The sequence below is a fragment of the Centropristis striata genome, chromosome 7 (genome assembly GCF_030273125.1).
Source record: "Centropristis striata isolate RG_2023a ecotype Rhode Island chromosome 7, C.striata_1.0, whole genome shotgun sequence".
In the NCBI taxonomy this organism is placed as follows: Eukaryota; Metazoa; Chordata; class Actinopteri; order Perciformes; family Serranidae; genus Centropristis; species Centropristis striata.
In genome coordinates, this window is record NC_081523.1 from 12206544 (window position 1) to 12224704 (window position 18161).

Below are 18161 nucleotides of genomic sequence, written 5' to 3' on the forward strand. Positions count from 1 at the left end.
TAATGTATAAGTTTAATTATATTTTGTATTGAGAAATTTGAATCTGTAAAGTGACTTGTATCTACAGTATCAAATACATGTAGTATAGTAAAAAATACAATATTTCCCTCTGTAGCTGAAAATCACAATACAAGTATCTCAAAATTGAACTTAAGTACAGTACTTTGTTGCAGAAATATTTGGGGTGATTATTTGTTACACTACTTTGGTGCAAAATGTAACAATTTTTGACTCCTTTAGAACTGACAAAAAGGGTAAAAATCCCTCTGAAATACCACATCTTGAGAAACACCATTTTTGATATCACATACCGTTGACATCTGGAGACTTTATCCAGTATAGAATTAAAAAAAAAATGCTCTCACTACATTGAAATGGTTACTATGAGGACATATTACACATAGATAAGCTTAGGCTCATTGAATCAGTCTCAGCTTTCTAATCATACCGAATTTATACAATTTTAAGACCAGGGACCCCAGTATGCAGAAATATGTAAATACAAATAACAGAAACACTACATGGTTCCTGTCCCAAACTGCATGGGATTAGCAAGAAGTGGGTATGACTTTAAAGGGGAGACTCATCTGTACCCATAGAACCAATTTTCATTTAGATATGTTAATGTCAAAGGTAAAAAGGACCACTTTGAAAATGGCTATATGAGTTTTTCCCTCGCTAAAATTTTGCCTAACTTAGGAGCGTTATTTAGCCCTCATCCCAAAAAGATATAATGATGTGGTTGGGACCAGTTAATCCAATCAATTATTCTTTAGGTCTTCTTGTTTCATATGTTACCAGTTTATCACACCTTGACATGAATTTACAGCTAGAATGGTATGTTTACTTTCCTCCTTTCTGATCCTCAGACTCATCAGGTATAAACGTGTCATGGTGAAAATGTTCAAAGAACCGTGTGACAAGAAAGCAAAAAAATGCTGTGTTGTTTCTCGCATTGTTTTATTATTACCAAATCTGACTTTTGCATTCTTTGTGCAGACATCGATGAAAACAAGTTGATAGACGGCACAGAGGTGATCAACAGCACATTCACCCACAGCAAGAAAGGATGCCAGATGACGTTTGACGACGACTACAGCGCCTACTGGGTTTACTTCATCAACTTCCTGGGGACACTGGCTGTTCTTCCTGGCAACATTGTGTCCGCCCTTCTCATGGACAAAATAGGACGTCTGTCCATGTTAGGTAAGAACAGAGTAAGACTGAGGTTCATGTTTGTTTGTGTGTGTGCACTTGAGTAATTGCTTTTCACACTGACTGCAGGATGCTGAAATGATTCATGGTATGGATGTGGCATCCATCACGGAGTATGAGAGGCAATTTTGATTAGGCTCTATAATTCAGTTGAACATTAGTCAGATGCCACGTGCACTAACTTGCTCTTTCATTCTCGCTCTGTGTGTGTTTGTATGTCCGTCAGGTGGCTCCATGGTCCTTTCAGGCATCAGCTGTTTCTTCTTGTGGTTCGGCACCAGTGAGTCCATGATGATTTTCATGTTGTGCCTTTACAATGGTTTGAGCATCTCTGCCTGGAACTCCCTGGATGTGGTCACGACTGAGTCATTCCCTACTGTCAGGAGGTGAGAAGGCAAACAATAGATGAGCACACACAGGCTTACATAGTTATTAAGACTTGTTTAGGGATTTACATATTGTGGTGATTCTTCTTTCTGCAGAGGAACAGGCTTTGGGTTCTGCAACGCTCTCTGTAAGCTGGCTGCAGTCTTGGGAAACCTGATTTTTGGGTCTCTTGTTGGCATCACAAAGGCCATCCCCATCCTCATGGCCTCGTCTGTGCTCGTCGGGGGAGGCCTGGTTGCACTCCGGTTGCCTGACACCAGGATGAATGTGCTCATGTAACACCAGCGTGGCGTCCATTAGCCGGGATAAAACCCGGGTAAATCCCGGGTGAATCCGAGAGGAAGCCCAGGGAGTGTTGAGCAAGGAGTGCAAATGGCTTGGTCCACACTTAACGTCACACTTTTAATCACATTTTGCTAATGTACCTTAGGAAAAGCTGGATAGCAACCCACCTTTCTCATTGTGTGTCTTACTTTTATCACACAAATCAAATACATTCCGAGTTAGTCAATAATAAGCTCAGCCTCTTTGTGAATGTATTGTTTAGAGATTTCACATGACAGAGCTGAGAGTTTGCACATGCTTTGGTACACAGACTTCGGTGGAGTTTTGTTCAGTGACTGGTTGCCCCTTCCAGGTGCAGCCATAACCTTGTGTGGAGTCATTTCATAGTTAAAACTCGAAGCTTTTTAATATTGATACAGTCTTATTAAGACAAGCCAGATGGGGAGAAATGTGAAAAACAAGCTGTAATGAGAACACCCAACCTTCTGTGTGACAAGGCAGGGAATAGATGATCAGACGGAGCGGACACACGACACAGCTGTATGACAGCTGGCTTGCCCACAAGACTCACGTACACAGGACAGGTTGTAGACAGTGTGCAGAAAGTCAACATAAACACCAACACATAAAAAGCCAAACACATGGATATACTTTATGTGTCTTAAAATAGACTGACTCTTTTTTTCTTCACTTGCACCATACGGGACAAAAATACTCAACATGACATTTGCTCAGACATCTGCAACCTTTTCAAAATAAATAAATTAATGTATGATGCCAAGCCCTTTGCATTACCTACCCAACCAAGAATCAAAAGGCCATATTGAAAAACTTCTTGTACCAATAATTGTATGGTATGGTGAATCTGAGGCTGCTAATTTTATTTCTGCTTATGCTTTGTGTCGCTGTGGAAGTTGAAATAATGAATTATTCATTTTATCCAAATGTTGTACTCCAGATCCCCATTCATGTGTTGTATTATTGTTCAAAGGCTCTCTGATGAGCTCTCCTTCTGGTTTAGCTTTGTGTTGGATCTTGCTTGTGGCAGTGACGTCGCTGCTTCCTTTTAAAAATACTGAATGGCCTTTTTTAAATGTGCCTCTCCTTAACTGGAGCAGTCTGCCCATAGTTATGTGAAGTCCAAAGGTTATAATGAACAGACAGACACTGAATAGGAAGTAAATAGGGAAAATAATCATGCCGTTTTTTTGTGTGTATTATGTGAAAAATGTGGCCAATACAGTATTTTATTAGGGTGTGAAATCTTTTTTTTTGTCTAAACCTTGTCTCTTTTGTTAGGCATACCTATTTTATATAAAACTTTTATTTTGGTGAGATAAGCCTCCCCCACTCCTGAAAAAAAGAATCCGTTCGGTAACAATTATTCATAACACGACAAAATGGTGTAAGTTACTGAGCATGACTACAAAATTATAACAAAAATAACAACCACCTCTTTATGAGGGATAATTGGTGCCACCCATGATGAAAATGTCTCCTAAGGAAACTCATTACCCCTTTTTTCTTTACTTTGTTTGAAAGATTGACAGAAATTATGTTTGCATATTTGTTACATTTGAAGTGAAACAAAAACAAAACCAGATGCTAAATTTTTTAGATCTAAAATCTAATTTTGCCATAATCTAACACTTGAAAACATGACCTACCTTGTACTAGTTATTATGTATCTTGTCTCTCAACATTGGAACCTCAATGCATACTGCTAAAGATAATGATAATAAGATTATGTTGCTATTTTCAAAGTGTAAAAATACCTCTAAATTATATTAACATTTTTCAGATACATATATAACATAACAATTCAGTTGCAACTGAGTCTTGTTTAATTTGAGTCTGTGGATTGTATTTTCTGTGGCTAACAGCCTGTGTCCTTCTGCTTTTCTCTGTATTTGTGGTATCTGTAATTGCAGCGTAGGTAGTTTGCTCTTGCCCTGCAGTTGGCTCTGTCAAGGCTACTCAACAACAACAACAACAATAACAACAACAACAACAAAACAACAACAAAAAAGGCTTCCAAAGTGGTACTATACATGTGCATCCATTTCCATGGACCCAACTTTTACTCAGATTTTGTAAAAATCAGTTGGAAATACATTATAAAGTGTGCTGCTATTGTGCAACAGATATTTTTTGACCATATGATTTAAATATTTTTGAAACAAAAGTATAGCATACAGATTCTAAATAAATGCACTGATATAAAAAGTAATGACTTTTTTTCCCAGTGTCAATCCAATGCTACGTCAGTAGCAAGAATAACTGATGGATTGATCTGTATGTTTCTGGATGAGTTTAAACCTTGATTAGCAGCAGATCTACCTGCTGTGTTATATTGGGGAGAAGTGAGGTTAACTGTTATGTTTGAGGTATTTGCTTTTATGTACTGTATTTAGTGTGTGTGTGTGTCAGAGAGAGTACTGTATGTGTGTGTGGGCCTGCGTGTGGATGCATGAGTGTAAATAATGTACATATCAAAGCTGATATTGGTGGACTATTGGGTTATATGTGTATAAGCTCCTTGATCGACTCATGTGTCTCCTGCTTCGTCCAAGCGATAAGTCCATCTACTGTATCTCTGTTGTACATCTCTGTGTGTCCTCGGCCATAAGCTCCTGTTCACCTGCTACTCTGTGTGTGCGTGTGTGTGTGTGCGCACAAACTTGCATGTATGTAAGAAAACTTCTGTTCTTTTGTGCTCAACTTTGTGTTCTTACTGTAAACTCTTCTGGCAGAAAATGATGGCAATATTCAGATTTTTGTTGAGGAAAAATGTGAATGTATCACTCTCGTAAGTTCTGTTCATCCATTTTATGGAGGTAATCAAATGTCTGTGGAGAATAAAGTTGTGCATAATATTGTGAAGGGCCTGCCAGTCATACGATGGCTGAGCTGTATGTTCGGAGGTCCATAAGTGTGAAAATATGTGAAGAAATATTTGCCAAATGATGCCCTGTGAATAATGGTAGAAACTGGAAGGGCAGGGATTGCAGACTGTGCTGCTTTTGAACATATATACAATAAAAGCTATGTTCTCTAGCAAATTATGCTTTGCTTTTATTTCACAACCCTTATCTCAAACCTCAAAATAAAATTCTCTTCATATTACAGTACTGCACCTACCTGCTCTATGGACATTTACTTTGCTTTAAAACACACAATCTTGGGGAGAAATTATGCAAACACAGACAAAAAGGCATTTTTTCAGTTTGCTTTTTTCATGAGTAGCATCTGCCAACTTTCATGTGTTTTGCAGTTAAATAAACTTAGTTGTCAGGTTATACTGTTGCAGTATCATGAAAAACTATAACATGAAATTGTGGAAAAAACCAAATGCCTTGTATCAAATACCATTTATATGAGGGTTATAATATGCAGTTTTTGTTGAAACTGAAATAGAGGCATTGATTCAACATTATGGTCATTTTGCAGCCTTTAGTATGTGCTGCTGTTAAACTGTACAATAATATTATATATATATATATATATATATATATATATATATATATATATATATATACACACATATATACTAAATAAGGCATTTTACCTCATTTGTGTTCTCAGCATGTACTTAAACCCAAGTTAGTTGGGTTTAAGTACATGCAGAGAAACACATTGTATGCGGTTGTGTCCCCTGTGGTTACTCCATTCACAAGCTCAAAGTAATGCTGCTATCTAGTGGATACATTTAGATACTGAAATTATAAACTGACAAAAAGATAACTGTGACACTGTGGGTTTACAAGTGGATGTTGAAGAAGTTTACTTTGATGTTAAGATGAATATTTGTAAGATCACGATATCTACAATATGGTTGAAAATGGCACATTTTAAAAGGAAATGTATCATAAGTGTCGGACTTTTCTCAGTTTGTGGCCATTACTTTTGGTCATAACTGCTAGCTGCCTACTTGATCAAGAGTTTTCTCCATAAGGGTCTTCTAAAACAAATAAAAAAACAAAAAATACCAATAAACATAAATACGAAACAAAAAACCCCACACACTTTATAAAAAGCCATTTGTTCATAAATGTAAGGCTTTTCCTCAACAATCCATAATAATGATAATAATAATAATAATAATAATAATAATAATAATAATAATAATAATAAATAGTATAACAATAATAATTATTATTCTTATTTTTTATGACACTATATGAACAACAACAATAATAATAATTAAAAAATATATTTTAAATTGCAAAGTTTGGGGCTATTCCCAACAAAAAGAATACAAATTAATAACTTAGCTTCATAGAGTCATAACAGAGGTAATTCTTTACATAATTGAACTATAAATTGTATGGTTCCCTAAAATAACAAAGCAGTTATTATAAAGTGCATTTAGGCTTGACATAAAACAAGGCCTTCAGCTTTAGGTAAGATAAAAGAAAGAGGACAAAATACAAAAGAAACACGGGGTTGTATATAAAAGGCACATGCAAGCTTACATTAAATACAAAACAGAGAAGGAGAATAAATAACACAGCTACAGTTCCAGATATTAGTGCACTACAGTGGTGGCGGTGTGACGGTATTTACCATTTTCCTCTGTGGCCATGAACGCAGCATGAGCCACCTTTTGACCAGCAGGTGGTGCAAGGTGCTAAATCTCCATCTCCTGTCAATCATTTCACTTCAGAGCGTAGCGGGGGCCAAGATAACACAAACACTAGTTTGTTCAGGAGTCAAGCCAAAGAAGTGCACACCATGGGGATTGCCTGCCGCAAGTGACAGTTGGAGCTTTCATGAAACTTTTGTGCCTCGTTTCCGGCGTTTCTGCTCCAGACACCGGTCATTTTACTCCTATCAATTTATCCTGAGAGGCGCGGCATATCGCTGGCTGGTTGCTGTAAGGTTAGCTTGTAGTGGGGTGAAGTTATTTCCAGTTCAGACGAGTTCACAAGTGGAGGAAACGACGCAAGATGTACCATGAAGAAACCGCCACTTTACATAAGCCACGCTATGGAAGTAAGTAGCATTTTTTCCCCAACAGTTGTCCTCTCCTGTGTTTCCTTGGTTTATGGGGGGCAGTGGATGATGAGTAAAGCTAACGTAAGGTGCCATCACATGGATGTTTGATGAGCAACAGGTGGTTCAGCAGCACCTGGCATACCTGTAGTCAGTAGGTGTGTCAATGACAATGTGGCAAGAAAAAAAAAATAGAAATGAAATGTGATCTGAGGTAAAGTGAACAAACTGTCAATGAAAGAGTTTTTTTTAAGTGAATGACTCACATCCTGGTTAAGATAAAGATGTGTAACATTCAGGGTCCAGCCTGTCTTTAGAGGCTGCAAACTCTTCTTAAAGTTGGCTCAGACACGTTTTGTACTTTTCCTACAAAGTGCCCCCCAACTGCACCACAGTGATTTTTATCTATTTATTTAATGGCGGTGAGTAGCATATCAGCCTGTCCACACATAAGGCATTTTCTCATAGGTTAACCATTAACCTGGGCTTTTGCTGCTGTTGAGAAATCTATAACTGGCTTCATGACTATGCTAAGAATGTAACTGGGCGACATAAAAACACTTATAAAGTTTGCAATAAAAACACCAAAACTTGGAGTCCACTGTGTGTAGGCTGTCTTGTCACTGACTAACATCTGTGGGCAAAGTGCAACTTCCAGAGATAACACCAATCAATTATACCATCAGGGTAATCTTTTTGCTTTTGTCTTAGCCCTTTGAATTGCATTCAGACTGTCTTGTTCTGCATACCCTATCTTTTGCATTGACTGTATAGATGGATGTTTTGCTACTGTTCATCCAAAAGACGTGTGTCTCTAGAAAAAGGAGCATATATAATGAGTAGTTTGTGAGATAGGGTTGTCTTTGGGACCAACAAGCTGTTTTTAATATGCAGGTTTTGTCATTGTGTGAAATAAGCCACATTTGTCCTAAATAACGGTGCCCCTGCATGCGTTTTGAACAACCCAACAGCAAAGTCGGTCTTGATTTGTAGTTCCCCTTTGCCCCCCCAGCATGAGACATAACCATGGAGCCCATAACTAAGGTCCGGTGATCCTGTGACACACAAAGGCAACAAGCCCCATCCTGAGAGGGGTTAAATATAACGCTAAGTGCAAGACAGAGCGCAGACAGGCTCTTCCAGGAAGTGTGTGAGTGAGTCAGTAGAGGTAGTGTGTAATGGCTGCACTGGGGCTGCTCTACCTCTCTGATATTAGGGTTCATACACATTTGCATTCAGACCACAGCTGCACAGCTGGGCAACTGATCTATGGTTGGATGACCACTTATTGTGCTCATGAGGCGTTAGGGCCTTGACAGCCCATTTTGTGTTTGTATAGATATAGATAAATGCACATGTTTGGCTTGTTTCTCACATGCGAGTGTTTTATGTTAGGCCTCTACTGAGACTTAGTGAACGGATGTCTATGCAGGTGGCTGATGAATAGGCAGAATTTAACAGAGAGTGCCTGAGAGGTTTAAAAGATTCAGGCTAGCCCCGTAGAGGCTGGATTGAGTTGAATGCATTTTAATGTTCCTGTGGGAAAAACTGTCTTGGACTCCACATTGCACGTCCAAACTCAAGATATACTATTTACAGGCATAAAATACTGCATTACAGCACCAAGTAAGAATTACAAATCTCTGGTTTTGAGTTGGAATGTTGTAAAACAGCTGAAGTGACTTAATTTATGGAGCTTTTTAAAAAAAAAAAAAACAACAGGTGTTTTTTCCCTCCTTCTGGGCATCAGAATTAGAATGTTTAGGCTAATCAGACAACAGGTTAAACTGGTTTTGACTTGGCATCACTAGAATTTTAATACAACCCATGTACAGAAGAGAGACCAACTCTGACTCATATGTGTAAACAGTATGTGTACTTTTCAGTCTGACTGTAATACAGACTGTGAGGCTTCATCCGGCTCAATAGCCTGCACTCAAACCCTGGTCATGGTGCGTGGGCCGGTGGGAGAAAGCTTTGTTCTTAAACTGAGCTCCCGGGTCTGAGATTGTCCCTTCACTCAGCCAGAAATAAAGAGATGTGATTGGATTAGAGCGGGGTAAGAAGCACCGGCGGGAGGAGATCTCATTAAGCTGCAGGTAAAGGTCAACTCTCAGCAGAAGTCACTTGTCAGTCGGGCACCCCACTAATGCCACTCTGACATGGCCGTTTTATCTCGCTGAAGCACGGGTTCACTGGGGCATGGGATATAGTACAGTTTCCAAGAGGGCATTCAAGATCCAAACAGTCAAAATAAACACCCTCTGACAAGAATGATCCTCTTAGTCAATTCAATTCAATTCAATTGGCTTTATTGGCATGACGTAACACTGTACATATTGCCAAAGCAAGCGTCAAAAAAAAAAAAGATGACAGTAAGGAAAGCAATATTTACAATAAATGATTATAATTCTATTATTATTTTAAAAGGAAAGAAAAACTAATAACAATGAAAGAAAGCAATATTTACAATCATTGAATCAATCTATCATTCATACAATCTAACTGTCCCAGCAAAGAAGAAGAAAAAATAAAAATAAAAAATAAAAACAAAACAAACAACAGCTGTGTGTCACTCGCTGTCCCTCAGTGTGTGACAGGCAGAAACATAGACTGCTGCTAATCTACGGCTCTGTGACTCTTCCCTGAGGAGTTTTTCCTCATCTGACCATTTTAAAAAACCTTTTTTGATGGATTCAAATTTTTGGAAATATGTTTCTCTAATTAGTTTATATTTTTTACATTTGGTGAGGAAGTGTAGCTCTGTCTGAGGCTGACTGAGGCTGCAGTGGCAGCTCTGTGAAGCTTTCACCCTCAAGTCCTGCTGTACAGTACCTGGCTGTAACAAGTCAGGACAGGTACTTCGAAACCAATATCAGATACTGTAGCTTATACTGTACTTTTAATAAACAATTTATTTTAAGGAGAAATCATTTCTGTGGTCATTCATCATTCATCATTCATTGTTGAAGTGCATCCTTTTCTGTGTCACATGTTTAGAAAGTGGTTTTGTTGTGTCATGTTTGAAATAGCTTCATTGTATGAATAAGCTGTGTCATGATATCTTTGTAAAGGTAACCTAATATATGAATATGAAACCTAATGCAGGTTACAAGGATATGTATCCTGCACTGGCTGATAAACTTGGGGATCAAATCTAAAATACATAATAATAATTCAGTGTTAACGCTTCTGTCGTTCACATGAATTGAACAAACTTTAACTGAAAAACACACAATTTGCGACAAAAGTTTGTCTTTTACAGTTGTAAAAAGTTTGATATCGTGTGATGAATGACAGTGGAACACAGGGAGGTCAATGTGTGGGTATAGAGCACTACAGGACACGCCTACTACATGATACACCCTCAAAATGATTGTACTATCACAAAGACACACAAAGAAAGGCACGCACCTGTATGAACAGGGCGGTCTAGCAGCAGTCAAACAGCAACATAAATAACATTCACAGTATATAACCGTATAAAAGTTGGGGCGTTGTGTCAAACAAAAACAGAATGCATGGAATTTCAGAATGAGTTAATAAATTTACAAAAAACAAGTTTCCCAGTTTGAGCATTACAGTGAATACCTTGTCTTTGTTTGTACTGTGCAAAAGTCTTAGGTAGGTGTGAAATAGTGCCTAGAAGAATTGATGCTGGTTATAAGGCAAAGGGTGGTCACACCAAATATTGATTTGATTTAGATTTTTCTTCTGTTCACTCACTTTGCATTTTGTTAATTGATAAAGTTAAACTATTAACATTTTTATTTTTGAAATCATTCTTGTTTTACAGCATTTTTCACACCTGCCTAAGAATTCTATTTCTAAAGTATGTTGAATAAATGCACTTTGTTTGTATTGTTCGTTTACAGACATTCAAAGCTTCATTGAAATGTAACAATGACATTATGTAAAGCCCTAACTTTGACATATATCAATATCATAAAGTATACTGAATTTATTCACATCATGATAATTAGAGATTGTCAATATTGATTTCAGAGGGATAAATTAATCGATCAACTGATATATTGTCTGATATAGTAATTTTTTAAGCTTGAATGAAAATGTACCTTTTTTATGTAAATGATAAATGGACCTGCACTTATATGGCGCTTTTCTAGTCGTTTTGCGACCACTCAAAGCGATTTACACTACAGACTGCTCTCATTCACCCTTTTTCACACACACATTCATACTGGTGGCAGAGGACACCCTAAACGGTGCCACCAGCCACCATTGGGAATTCATTCACACCGATGAACGCAGCATCGGGAGCAATTTGGGGTTCAGTATCTTGCTCATGGATACTTCGACATGTAGGCTGCGACGGTCAGGGATCGAACCACCAACCCTTCGGTTGGGGGGCAATCCGCTCTACCAGCTGAGCCACAGTATGTGGATTGTGCACTGATTTTTTTCACCCCTCTGCAAATGTACACAGAGAGCTACTTTCTCAAATATAAAACTTTATGAAATCAAATTTAACGTTGTTATAAATTATTATACATAATACAAAGAACGTATTACATTGTCACTGAAGAAATAAAGAATAAATAGGAATAAAATAATAGCTAAATAAACATAATACTGTTCAGTTTCAGTCAATTGTTGAATATATAAAAAAAAATTATAAAGAAAATGAATCGCTAACAACATTCCTAAATCACACCAAGCAACTGATATATATATATATATATATATCTATATATCTATATCTAATGATAATAGTTTTTCCAAGCCCTGCTATAACTGCAATCAAGTGTTATTAAGACCAATAAGAAGGCACAACACACTAGTATCTTGAATGGTATATATATTAAATTGCCTATTAAATTTGCATTTCTTTTCCAGCCATTCAGGATGACGAGAGGCAGTCGGCGGAGGAGATGGACGAGAGGAGACGACAGAACATTGCCTACGAGTACCTGTGTCACCTGGAGGAGGCCAAACGGTAAGACCGGAGGCCTGGCACGAAGGAGAGAAGGGATGAAGGGGAAAAAACCTTGAAGATAAGAGCGGCTTACTGGCACATGCTGACTAAAGGCAACCACTTTCCTTTATAGTGTTTACTTTGTCACAACTCAGAGCTCGGAGGAATTACACTGGGCGTGTTACCGGGTCAAGCTGTGTGTTTGTTTAATCTTTAATCACGTAGAACGGTTTTGTGTTATAAGCTTGTGTGTTTAATGAACATCGTTATGCAGATCTAAAAAACAGCAGGGGGTGGTTTTGAAATAAAGTGGTGCAAGGACTATATTAGATAAGGGAACAAGGTAGTGTGTAATTAAATTATTTTTCTAGTGGCATGGAGCTGTAATGACAGATAAAGGCAGAATCAGCATGCACGTGAGATGATGACACGGAGCTGTAAGCATTCATGAGAGCATGTGTGATTAAGATGGGAGGTGCTGACTTAGTGGAAAGACTGTCTCCACTGTCTGTAATACTCTTTCCACTGTGCCCTGAACCTCGCTGATCGCTGGAATAATTAAATTAAAAACTAAAAATCGATTGAAATTTGATAAACAGCTCAGCAGGTTTAGTTTGGTCTGGTTGCAATGAGTTAAACAAGAATCTTTTTAAAGTGGGTCATTTCTGAAGACAACCCGATGAATACTATCTCTCGTGAGGTGCCTGAGCAAAGCTAACTCTAAACCACTTCCTGTCTTCTTCAGGGCATCCAAGTGAGCAGGAAGGCACAGGAAGTGTAATCTTGCCTCTTTTTACACACTGATTTTTTGACAACCACACCCAGTCACAGAGAGATTGGTTTCAAATGATATTTGAGCCTACTGTAGCGTCCTGCAGCCTAGTGGTGATTCAGCAGTCATGCTTCTTCTTGGGACACTCTTTATATGAGTGTTTATCTGCTTCATTTACATCAGCATTTCCTGACAGATTATGGTTTGACAACTGAAGTTGCACTTTGACTCAGTGAAGACTATTTGAATAGCCTACATTATCTGCTTATGTCACAGGATAACGAGGGTCTGCAAGGACAGGGAGGCTAGACTAAGCACAGATTCAGCCCATCATAACCAGGCCACACCTAGATTATCACACATATTTCTTTTTTTAGTGTACTGAAAAAAACTTTCAATGGGAGATTAGCTCAGCTGCACTGAGGCAGTTTGAGGGAACAGGTGCTTTTTTCACTCAGCAGCCAGCCTCAAAATTACCACTTTTTAATCCTCTCGTATAAACAGCCTCACACTTTCACTTTCTAGCTTCCTGTGCTACTGACTTTTCTACACTCCTGTCAATTGTGGCATGGAGCCTCTGTTCTGGGGAAGTTGTCAAATTAGATTAGGATTACGACAGCCACTAATGAAGCCGTCAACAACAGAGAGCATGGGATTAGGTTCTGATCTCCAAGGTCAAGAGTCAGCAATCACAAGGCAATCATGTAGAAGAAACTTTTTTGTAAGATCATGACACGGGTGTACTCAGAGACACAGTTTCACTATTCACACATGCATTTCTTAACACTGGTAAAAGTTCCATAACATCCTAAGTGGCCAAGAAACTTAAATTCATACACAAATAGAAAGAATATTTAACATTATCATACATGATATACAATTGATTACTTTGTCAATTTTAGAAGTCATAACTGAGAGAATGGAGAAATTAAAAATGAACAAATAGCTCAATAAAAATCAGTATCAGTCAATTGTTGACCATTTAAATAAATACAAATAAAATCAACAGATAAAACCATCTCTAAATCACCCCAAGCATTGTTTTTTGCATTGTATGTTGTCCAAAAACAGTTTTCTTACAGGTGGACAACATAAATGTTGATACCGATAGATATCAATTGGCCAATAATATCAGTCAACCAATGCATAGGCTCTATTACTGACACAGGCCTGAACAATTTATCTGAATAATACAGAAATTGCAATCTGGAAGTGTGCCCAGACCAGAGTTCTTTCCTTTTTTAAAAAAAAAACCCTAACCTTAACCCTAAAAAAAATAAATTTTTTGGGCACATGCTTTTTTGTTCAAAGTCCCATTTATTTATATGGCAGAGTGCTAAGTTGGCCTTTACTGTTTTTGGTGTTGTCAGTTGATACACACACACACACACACACACACACACACACACACACACACACACACACACACACACACACACACACACACACACTAGTTTCTGAAAAGAGACTTTGTACCCTAACTGGAGAATAAACAGTTGATGGTTTAATTTGTAGCTTTTTTGGATGGGAACCCTTTCAGTTTGCTTTGATAGAGGTCCATCCCAGGCTATCTACAGCATGTGTTTTTCAGTCAAGCATATTATTGTGATTTTCAGACACACCCTACTTCACCACATATGCTAAATTTCTCTCATTACACACACAGGCACCCACACAAACACAAACTCATGACCAGCATGACTAAGCTGTATGACGTAAGCTTTCAGAAGACACTCAGGATGTCGCCAGAAATACTGTAGCTTAAAGCAAATCAGTTAAAATCAGTAATAATGTGTTGACGTGGCACAGATGAAAGTCCCAGAGTCCAGAAAGTTCTGTTTTTGTTGTGCTCGGTGAGTCGCAGGCTATGACAATGACAGGAAGGCCTGCTTTGGAGAGCTGTAAACAGGAGTGCTAGCCTGTCCTGCAGCAGGAGACAAGCTCTCCCAACATTGTTTTAAGTACAGGAAGTGAAGTGTCACGGGAAAGCTCTGTTACCCATGCAGGATGTTCCTTTGACTGTGTTCCCGCAAAACATATATTAGTTTTTTCTCTAGACTATTATTTGCATTTACTCCTCTGTATTAACATGCCACTTTTATGGAGATATCAAACGTTGTCTTTGATCTACATCACTGCTTGGCATGGTTGGTCTCACGCAAATGCAGCAGAGCTTAGTTGGTATCAGTTTCATAGTTATTTGTGCCAAATGGCGGTTTTCTGACATGCAACGTGTCTTTAAGTTTAGATTTACAATTATTTTCATATTTAATCTGCCAAATCTTTTTTTCTGCTAATTGATAGCGTGACAATACATCGATCTGTATGGATGTATCAATGGTCCAATATAATTGAAGCAAAGTGGAAATATGAGTGATTGTCATCTTTAAGATACTACTTTATTTTGAAATTCAGATAAAAAAAAAATCATTTCAATAAAAAAGATAGATATTTTTTTTTGTTTTTTCATTTCAATGTCTGGAAGAGCTCAGTCATAAGATTGTCAAATCATATTTTAGGTGCTTCTTGTATGTTGATATAATTGTAAGTATATGATATTGTCTCTTGTTGACCACAGGCCCCAGGGTTGAATTTAATCAAAATTGTATTTTAGCAGACTTTGTGATATTGCCAAATATGCATTGGTGTCCAAAGAATTTATATAATATCATACTGTGATAAAGCTTTTTATTGTTAGTAAGATTTTTTTTTTAAATGTCAATCAAAATTTTCAAGAGGCCAGGGTGATATTAAATGTTTTATATAGTTAAAAAAATCAAAATTAAATGGAATCTAATATAAGACAGAAAACCCCAGCACATTTTCATATTTATGGAACAGGAACCATAAAATGCTAAATAATACTATAATGCTACTACTATAAAAATACTATACTAGTTTTCCCTCAATTGAATAACCAATTAATCGACTGATAAATGATTGCTGCTCTATTTTAGTTTACTCAACGCAGGATTTGAAATCCTTGATAAAGTGCTGGAGATACTTGTTTCTTGATCCCTAATCCTTAAACCTGAGCTTTGACCACAGCCTGTTAACTCATGCATTCTTCCTGTGTGGAGATTTTTTTTATTCAAAATGATATATATATTTCACAGAAATTAGTAGTTTATTCCTTTATTTTGAATATTAACTACTATATGGGTCAAGATAAGTGTAATAGTACAGGGAAAAATGCAGTGACTGTCTGGGTTCTATAAAACACTTCAGCATCAGCTGACACGATTGTCTACGAAGAAGTTTTATTCCTCGAGGTGCCTGACCTACACTCCCCACAGGGTTTGTGTTGACAGTGCATGATCTGTTGTGGTTGTCCTTTTAATTTGCTGACACAAATTTTGGCAGAGCGGATCATTTGAGCACCCACACAGCTTTAATTAACCTAAACAAGGTGTCTGTGTGCATGCATGTAGGAGGGAGAGCTTTATTGCTTACAGATGAAAAGGTACACTAGGAGCTGCTGGTATGAATGAAACCCATAAACAAAACAGTAGGAAGCTAAATCACTGAGCACTGTTAGCAGAGGACAGATTCTATGTTGGACAATGTGCAAAAAGGTAAAATCCTGATAAATAAACTGTTTTTGGTGGGGATGTAGCCATGATTATAAATACTGTGTCACTTCCAGGCAGTAAGATAATGTGTAACAGATTTTCAGACCATGATGATTCACCATGCTTACAAATCATTCACTAGCTCTTTGGAATGGAGTTTTCCTAATATCTGGGAATAGTCTGGCAGCTCTGAAGCTGCTCTTGAACCTTTCAAATGGAAATTACCTCAGTTTGAAAGAAGGCCAACTTTATTTTGAATGTGTTCTATTCTACTTTATTTTCTAACTATGTCAAACGCTTCTGTGGTCATCCCTTTTAGAGATAAAAGTCTGATTGTTGTCTTGCAGAAACTGAAGCTCATGAACCTTAACCAGCCATCAGTGAGGTTTTAAACTACTTAAAGTATTAGACATCTTGCTCACTGTTTACCTCTTTTACCTAACATTGTTCACTGAACCTAACCTTTAACCTTTACGTGGTCCTAAAGCTCAAACTGTAAGTCTGTCAGTCTCTCAGCCCCCTTCCTAAAACATGCTGGACTAAGTGTGGGTGCTGCCTGCAACAATGCCCAGTTCTCTCTGGCCTACAGACTACTTTGTTTTTCTGTTTAACCAAAAGCATTTCAGTTAATTATAGCATATATATTTGTATGTTTTTAGCCCAAAATCTTTACTTTTTGCTTGGCTCAAAAGGGCAGCAGGTGTAGGAAAAGCCAATATTGACTTGCAGACTAAATGCAGGCATCCTGCCACCTCATAAATTGCACTGTAGTAGATTTCAGTGGCAGGGTAAACAGAGTGGACTGGTGTTTGTTTATACTCCTAATGTAACTATAGCATGCTGCTTAGTATTACAGAGAAGCCAGAGACTTTAATGTTCGTAGTGATTTACTTGGAAATCTAGCCAGTCACTTAGAGGAGTTGTGCTATGACTGTACTTCTCTGAAACTGTTGAGAGTTTCTTCTCATCTTTATTTATGTTCACATCAGCTACTGTAGCTGAGCAATACTGGAGAAAATGTTATCCACAGCCTCCTTATTAGTTTTCCACTGTGGTGAGTTTGGTTGCAAGAGAGAAAATCCTCTGCCTGCTCTGAGATCAGCTTTTGTGTTTTCCCAGGTGGATGGAGGCCTGCCTGGAGGAGGACTTGCCCCCCACCACAGAACTGGAGGAAGGACTGAGGAATGGTGTCTACCTTGGCAAGCTTGCAAACTTTTTCGCCCCGAAAATGGTGTCTGAGAAAAGGATCTATGACAGAGATCAGGCCCGGTATAAGGTACACCTCCATTTTTTTGCACTTCGTTCCATTTCCCTTCTTTATGTAAGCCCATAGGAGGTTACTTTGCATTTTTCACCACCTTGCCTCATAAGAAACAGGAAAACATTTTTTCAGAGCAGGTAGAAAAGTGGCATGCGAGAGTTGAGGCCTACTTCAAAAATGTCTTGACTTTGAGCTTGATTTTATTTCCCTTTGACAAATGGTAAACAAACCCTATCAGGCTGTTAGAGGCTATGATAAGTTTAGGAGTCAGCATGATGTTTTCCAGTATCAGAGCGGCTCAGCTGATGCGTGTTTTAAGGCCATTGACGATGAGCTTGCTCTTCTATAATGCAGCATTGTTTGTGCATGCCACCAACATTTTGTATCACTGTTCTTCTGCACTTCCACACAATTGTATGGCTAAATGTATATGTCTGTGCTCCTGTTTTCATCCTCAGAGCAAAGGGCTGCACTTCAGACACACCGACAACACAGTGCAGTGGCTCAGAGCCATGGAGTCAGTAGGTCTCCCCAAGGTAAGATGCTTGCACAGCCATCATTAATGTAGACGCATGCTCCCTGTTTTACAAATATGCATACAATCATGTTCATTATCCAGACCCATTTGAATTAGTCAGTGAGTCATCACAGAAAAGACATTTTGTTCCATGAAGAACCCCATTTGCAGCTGATTTAAACTCAAACATTTATTCTATGAGAGCATTTGCTAAGTCAGAA

General features: G+C 38.0%; 2 protein-coding genes across 3 annotated transcripts in view; both read left to right on the forward strand.

Moving 5' to 3' along the window:
• sv2ca (synaptic vesicle glycoprotein 2Ca) overlaps nt 1–4967 on the forward strand; it is a 37346-nt gene extending 32379 nt beyond the window's left edge. The window contains exons 11-13 of the mRNA XM_059336562.1: nt 1000–1206; nt 1442–1601; nt 1698–4967. Coding sequence (XP_059192545.1) covers nt 1000–1206; nt 1442–1601; nt 1698–1881 — 551 coding nt within the window. The 3' untranslated portion in view covers nt 1882–4967. The remainder of the gene's footprint in view (nt 1–999; nt 1207–1441; nt 1602–1697) is intronic.
• Nucleotides 4968–6590: 1623 nt separating this feature from the next.
• iqgap2 (IQ motif containing GTPase activating protein 2) overlaps nt 6591–18161 on the forward strand; it is a 39127-nt gene continuing 27556 nt past the window's right edge. The window contains exons 1-4 of one of the 2 annotated variants that reach the window (XM_059336559.1): nt 6591–6882; nt 11740–11839; nt 17282–17438; nt 17882–17959. In XM_059336559.1, the coding sequence (XP_059192542.1) occupies nt 6837–6882; nt 11740–11839; nt 17282–17438; nt 17882–17959 (381 nt within the window). In that variant the 5' untranslated portion in view covers nt 6591–6836. The remainder of the gene's footprint in view (nt 6883–11739; nt 11840–17281; nt 17439–17881; nt 17960–18161) is intronic. The other variant, XM_059336560.1, reaches the window with a different exon arrangement.